Genomic DNA, 7,446 nt, shown 5'->3' on the forward strand with positions numbered 1-7,446 from the left:
ACATTAAATCAGGGATCTCAATACTATGGTTTTAAGTCTCTAGACACAAATGTAAGGCATTCTGTGACCATTGGAATGCTTTGCATACCCCATGGGGAATCTGCATACGATTTCCTTTGTAATTCTATGAAATGGATGACTTGCTTATTTAAGCCTGATGTATTTAACTCCATTCTTCCATCTCCAGATCAGTGTCTCGAGTGAAACAATATAAATTTTGACCGGTTTTTCTGCCTTTTCCCCTTCCCCACAGGAACCAGTCAATTTCTGCCTTTTCAGGTGTGTGGATGTTAATGAAATTTTCTTCATCTGTGGGTGAAAATATTCTTGATTTCTTCAGAAGCTATTCTACCTCAGTTAAGAACCTGTCTCCTATGTTAGTGCACTTAAACTCTTTGTATAATTGATTCACTATCTGGGTATGTTGCTGCTGCAGTGCTGAAAGCACTGGGAACAAATATAAGGAAGATTTTTGTCTCCTGAGACATCTGATATTTTGTTTAGAAAAATAAAAAACAATAAGATAAAAAAATATAAATAAACTGTATTAATCACTGCACTAAGCTGTCTCCTATGTGAATGAGACTACTTTTAAAATCAAAGTGAAGATGAACTGACAGGCTGAGGAGGACACAAGTCCAGGATGCTTCAGGGAACAAAGAACTGTGAAAAGGAGCACTGGGACCACCCCTACCTGAGGAAGAGCATGAGCACGGTGTGCTGTGAGGCTGAAGATAGCGCTCAGAAGCAGTCCAGGGTGATCAGAGTGAGCTTTAAACCTTGTTCTTTCTATAGGAACGCAAAGCCTGGCACACTTAAAAATAACAGATACTCACGTGTTGTGGAAATAAATGTAACAAATATATGTGGAAAATTCTACAGTATTCAGCAGTCAGTAAGGAAATAAAAACACAGTGATGAAACTCGGACAGCTGTGTATCTTTGCACATATATTACAAGACAGGACTGTTTTCAGATTACTAAATGTGTAACCATACTTCACACATACATGCTTGCATATTTCTCAGTCATGCAGCATGTGTCCCATTGATGCTCTCATTCACAAGCAAAGTGTTTGCCCTAACTTCCAGGTCAAATGACATCAGTGCTTTAGCTACTTGTCCTAGCTTTGACAGAATCTAATGTTTTAGACTAGTTTTTACATTTGAGTGTAATGTTATTTAGCTTTCCCCATATATACTTGTCTTCTGCCTGTGACAGCTAATGTTCCCTTCCAGATAGGTGATGTCTCTTGTCCCAAAGACCTTTTTTTTCCACAATGGTGTAATAAGAGTGCTCTCATGCTGCTTTAGTTATACACATATTTATATTGCTGCTCAATTTTAACTGTAGCTCATATTGAAACAGTACAGTAAAAAGTGTTTTGTTCCTATTTTGTATTAGATATGCAAACTACATATCGAACACTCAGCCAATAGCACAGCTTGTGTCAGGTGGGGCAAGATGTAAGCTGTCATCACCAGGCACATGCTGCGATTGGTGATGTTTTTGCAAGGTGACTTACCCCTCTAAAGGCAACTAAGGAGAACAACAGGCTTTTATCTTAGATTTTGTAGCTTGTTCACACAGTTATGACAGTATTTTTTCAGACTGGGCCTGATGAAGCAGGTTGTGCTAAGAGACTGGCCCGAATACCTACTGTCATGCTTACAGGTGGTAAAGGTCATGAGAAAATTATTGAAGCAGACTAAGGGTTCCCTTAGAGGCAGTGAAAACTAAAATAACTAGAAATTGTCAAACTTATGAAAAATCTTACCTTCTTTCTCTATTTACTTAATATGCACCAGTTCTCTTGAGGTTGATGATGAGCCATAAATAGAAAGCCGCCTTTTATTTCCATTATTTTAGTTGCTAGTTGGTGTTCATGGGATGCGTAGCATAAATACATCAACACACTGACTTCACTTAAATTATCGAAGCAGTAACAGTAATACTCCATACCCTGGGCTGATGCTGACCTGGGTAATGCAGGCTCCTTCAGAAATGGCATCAGTGTCACCCTGTGGAAGCAGAACAAAGGGTGTTATGAGAGGAGGCAGAATTTCTGCCCATGCTAAGGAAATCTGTAATAGTTTGAATGACAGTCGGGTAAACCCAGAAAAGAGAGGTTGTTCTGAGAAACAAGGGGGAAGAAGAAAGAAGCAACTCCGTACTTTGCAGAGACCGATCAGGTTCACTCTTGGGATGTTTATATTCTTCACCACACAAATGAACTAAAAAAACATGGATGTTAGGAAGAGTAATACACAAGCCTCAGGAGTGCCTTCTGTCCACTTACTAAAGATATGTTATTCAGGTAGGTTCTCCGAGGATGTCACTAGTACTAAAGACATGGATTTGATCTATTTCTGTTTTTCTTTCTTGGTTTTGCTTCCAGGTTTTTGTTTTGTTTTAGGGAAGGTTCCAAGCTGATTTTGAAAATGCAGCAATAATGCATGGAGCTGTGACAGGGGAGGTTCACACTGGATATAAGGAAAAGGTTCTTCATCCAGTGGGTGGTTGGGTACTGAAATGGGCTCCCCAAGGGCAGTGGTCATGGCACCGAGCTGCCAGACTTCAAGAAGCATTTGGACAATGCGCTCAGACACATGGCCTGATTTCTGGGTGGTCGTGCACAGATTAAGGAGTTGGACTTAATGACCCTTGTGGGTCCCTTCTAACTCAGTATATTCTATGATTTTATGGTTTTAATGACCCTAATTTCAACCCTTCTGAGCACTGAGGTTAAGAGAAGCCCACGCTGACTTACATTTTTCGGCACTCACAACTAGTAGAGTCACAAAACACACAGACCTCTTTAGGAAAACTAAACAACCAGAAGAAAAAAATTATTGCATCACGTGCTGAGTCCTGAGTATAATGAGTACTCTCATCACTCTCGTGTCTGTTTCTGTTATTCAACAGAGCTGGCCCTTCCACTTTGTACAGGCATCCCCTTTGTACTGATATTTCTGAGCCTACTACCGATGCAAGAGAGAAGACCAGCTTAAAGGATGCCCAACCCCATTTCCACTGCAGCAAAGCCAGCAAGCCTGCCGAACTCACCCTCTCTGAAGAAGGCAGGGCAGATGGAGCTGAGGCAAAGCCCAAGCTGCCTGACAGTCTGCTCCTGGAAAACCACTCGAGTCTGCCTCTGCCTCTCCTGCTTTACGACAGAGTGTTGTTACAGCACACTGCCAGTGATCACTCATTTGCAATAAACAGAAGCTGCATTTTATTTTTACTTTACCCTCTGATAAAAAAAAAAAAAAAAATTGCCAATAAACCACCTTCAGCTGTAAAATAAAGGAGGTAACCATAACAGCTGTTCCCAGAAAGGAATGAGAATGGAGAGGAACTAAATATTCAGGGAATCGCTGCCCAAGGAGCAGGGGGAAGTGGTTTTGTGGGGCCCCTCAGTACTATTTAAGTTGAGCTTGAGGTTCAAAGGATAACTGGGAGGTTTCTGTTACTTTTATTTGTTTTAGGCTGGTAAGTTATCATTCAGTTTAAGATTTGGTATGTTTCTCTAGCTTTCTTGATTTACAGAAGCTAATTATGGTGTCTGCTGTTAGGAGAAACATCCTGGGGAAACAAGGAAATTGGATGAGGCTGAGATCACCCTGTGTGGCCCATAGATAACTATGGGTCCTAAAATTGTTGTATGCAGGTTTTTTTTTTTAAATTTATTTTTTCAAAGGTTTAAGTGTTATTGAAAACTGAGGCTCCTAATACACTCACTGCTTTAATTTCCAATTAGAGGTTATACTTCTGCATTGAGAAGACTACCTGGTCTGATTTTTTTTTTCTTTATTTTTAAGCAAGTGTAAATACAGAAACCTAGAAGAAACCATGTGACTATTGGGAACGTTAGATTTTTAAGAAAACTGTGTCTGGCTTCAGTGGGAAGCCAAAAAATATGCTTGTGTTTCAGAAGCCTTTTAGTACTTGAGGATACTTTGTTCAACTTAATGTTCTGCAGTTTCTTATTTTTCTAATGGTTCTTGTAAATATGATACTGTGCTTCTGGTTGAAAGGGTGGATGCCTGCTTAAAGCTGCAAAACATAGTGCTCTGAAATACACTGGTCTTGGTGCAAGATATTAATTAATGGCTTATAGTGTGGCTGTGCTGTCCTGGTTAGCCCCAAGTCTGACCCTTTCTCTGTAATGGCCATGGAAAGAAAACAAGCCCATGTGGCTTCAACCTGAAAAAAATTAAAGAGTCCTTTGTGGAGACTAACTGTGCAAGGTTAGTCTTTCACCCTTAACAAAGACCATTTCCTTGGTTAGTTACCTTCCCTTTATTGGTACTCCAGCTGAAAGTTCAAGCTCAGTTTCTTCTTCATGCTGAAGGAGTTTCTGCTGCAAACAAGCTGCATCTGAACTGTGTTACTCAGTGGGATTAACACCAGGTGTTGGTGTTGACTGCCACCTTACAATTAATAAATGTGCCTGGCTGGCTGATGGGAATCCTTGATTAAGAGTAGAGAAATGATGCACTTGAACTGCATTAGCACTGCAGATTTCTTACCATTAGGTTCATTATGATTGTTCAGTGGTACATTTGTCACTTCTGTTGTAATGATACTTACCGAAGTGTGCTAGGAAGATGTCCTCTAGCATACAGAAACTCTGTTCAGCTTCTGATATAGAGGGAGGTCTGCTCTGTCATGTGGGACCTTACAGTCTCTGGTGCAAGAGTACAGACCTCTGTAGGAGCTAAGCCAACAAGTCTTTGGTGTGCGAAACAGTTAAGATAAACAGTTCTTGTTTCTTGCAGGTTCTGTCAAGTGACAACATGGGGAGCAATTTCAGCATGCAGATCTGCTGTGGGACTTGTGGGAGATGTAAGAAGGAAGAGGAAGTAAACGAAGAGACCAGTGAAACCAAGCCGATTTTGCAGACCTCGAGGGATCCATCAATCTGTATTGAGAAGCAGCCTTCCACACCAGCCCTGAAAGCCTCTGAACAAGGCTCTGAAGAGGTGCAGTCACTGTGCTGGAACCAACAGCTGTCAGCTGATGCTGCAGAGCAGAGCACAGAGACCTGTTCTCCTTCAGATCCCACGGGAGTGACTGAGGAATGGAAGGCAGCCTGGGGCTCCATGGATTTCTTGGTGGCATCTGCAGATAGGGAGACTGAAGGAGAGGTTGCGGTCTTAACCCAGCTGCAAAGCCAGCAAGAAAGAGAGAAACCATGCACCACAGAAGAGAAAATAAAACCTGTTTCCCATGCTTCTGAGGCCCAGCTGGTTATGCATGCAGCTCAGGCTGTGAGTCCTGTTGCATTTACAGGACAGCCTGATGAACAGGCTGGGGCTGGCAGTGAGGATGGCTCATATGCTGGAAGAACTCTGCAAGAAACAAATATTCTCAACCTCATGGAAATCACAGGGGAAACAGCAGCTGGCCAAGACTGCGAGATCAGGCCTCCCACAGAGACTGCTGAGAGTCCTGTAGGAAGGAACTTCCCACTGTATGCTGTGCAGGAGATGGCAAAGGAGGCTGAGCCCTGTCTTCCTGCGGAGCACACAGAGGAGATGGACAGGACTAGTCTTGCTGAAGGAAGCCCTCAATCCACTGGGAGTGACAAGATCATGGTTCTTGTAGAGACAGAACCTCTGAGTGTCCAGGTCACACAGGAGACTAAGAAGACAGAGGATCCTCCAGAAGAAATAGTAAGTGGTATGGCTGAGAGACGCTCTACTTCTGCAATGCTTTGGGAGGCTCTGTATCCAGGAGGGGAATATCCAGGGTCAGCAAACCAGCTGCTTGACCTCTTGAAGGAAGACACCCAGTCAGTTGTGCTAACTGCACAGGAGATGCAGAGCCTGAGTTCTGCAGAGTCTGATGAACTGAGCGAAGTCTTCTGCCAGTCAAGTGACAAAGATCAAATATGCCTCAGTGATCTGGTGGAAGATGAGGAGATCAGGGAATGTGATCCAGAAACTCTAACAGGTGGAGCAGAGCCCCAGGAGATGACCACACAACCAACAATTCTGCTTCCAGAGGAACCCCTGGCTTGCCCCCAGATGCCTGTAAAGGAAGAAGCTGAGGTTCTGAATGTGGCACCCCTGCATTCTGAAGTGTTTGGGATTGGAGGAGAGATTCAGGCTGAAGATGCTGAAGCTTGAGAGACCTGGGGATCAAATGAATTGGTATCCAATGGCAAAGGTGATGTACCTGCCTTTTAGCTGAAGTTCTTACAGAAGCAATTAACTCAAGCTGTTGTTCCCAGGATTTTGTGCTTTGTGTCCTGGACTTCAGAGAGTGATCTTGCTGAACAGATTATATATACAGTAGACCTTTCCAGATATTCTCCTGAATTATAGTTGTCATAGTGCTGTTCCTTTTTTTTTCCAGTAGCTGATTCTTCAGTTGATTCTGCTCTCGCATCTTACTGGGAGAAGTAATTCACTTAAACTGTGGTTTCACTGAAGTAATGGCTGGGCACTGCATTTCCCCCAGTGAGGTATCATGATACGAGGTTTCACCTCACAGTCTTATGAAGAGTCAGCAACAAAACAGACAAATGCTCCTCTAATCTAGCCCAGTCAAGTGTTTTCTGTGAGGCTAACAGCCACTTCCCTTGCTACCTCTAAATAATCAAGTCTTTGTGCTACCTCTAAATAATGAAGTCTTTGTAAGGGAAGTATCCAAGGAAGTAGCTCACAACTGATTGTCACTGCCATATTGTCAATATTGAACAAATATTTTCATAAGAAGTCAATGAAATGCTATTTCTGGTTTGTTGTTTGTACTTCTTGTGGTAATGGAAATGTTCATGTGACATTCTTCATGCAGAAAAAAATGTAGTCTTGATCAGAATGCATAAGTCAGTGTATTGTAACTTAAATATACTGACTTTTAATGTTCATAATGGTATAGTGTCAATAAAATGTTTTAAGATCATGGCAAAAACATGCTGAATGTGTCTTAATTGTTGAGGTGAAGAATGTGACTGACTACTGTTTTTTTCTCTATATGCTTTGAGGGATAAATGGTAATACTCTACTTAAAAAGTCCAAACAAACCCAGTGACCATATGGAGTAAAATGCCCAGATGCCTGGAGGGGGGGTGGGGTATGAAGGCATGCTGAAATTTCTAGATATTATAACACGCATCAGAACTTAGAAATTATGCTGGAAAAAAAATCTCAAAGGCAAATTCATGTTGGTGACTTAATTTGTTTTGCCTGCATGTAGCTGATAGCTGAGGAGTTGAGAGCTAAATGTTTCAAGCTACATTGGATGTTGGGATAACTCAATACTCTGAGGGAACTCTTTTGGGAGAGGAAAAGGCTTTCTTAAACACTTTGACCTCCTTTCTTCCAAATGCACTTAGGCTGACAGTGTCCTATGTTTCAGACTTGCCGTCTTCTCTCACTTATGAGTCCATACACTGCAAAGAAAGAGACACCTATAATATTTTCCTGTTACTTACAG

The 7,446-nt window shown here is 42.0% G+C and overlaps 1 protein-coding gene across 1 annotated transcript; it reads left to right on the forward strand.

Annotated features, from left to right (window-relative positions):
- The first annotated feature begins 3,336 nt into the window (after positions 1-3,336).
- LOC106040615 (uncharacterized) lies at positions 3,337-6,134 on the forward strand. Its single transcript, XM_013188627.3, has 2 exons — positions 3,337-3,492; positions 4,782-6,134. Exon 2 carries the CDS (start codon positions 4,800-4,802, stop codon positions 6,132-6,134), a length of 1,335 nt encoding a protein of 444 aa, XP_013044081.3. The 5' UTR covers positions 3,337-3,492; positions 4,782-4,799.
- The last annotated feature ends 1,312 nt before the right edge of the window (positions 6,135-7,446 follow it).

Source organism: Anser cygnoides, chromosome 21, assembly GCF_040182565.1.
Source record: "Anser cygnoides isolate HZ-2024a breed goose chromosome 21, Taihu_goose_T2T_genome, whole genome shotgun sequence".
Lineage (NCBI taxonomy): Eukaryota > Metazoa > Chordata > Aves > Anseriformes > Anatidae > Anser > Anser cygnoides.

What these genes read in the sequence shown, in the direction of transcription:
- LOC106040615 (XM_013188627.3), top strand. Translation starts at nt 4,800, where the DNA reads ATGGGGAGCAATTTCAGCATGCAGATCTGCTGTGGGACTTGTGGGAGA.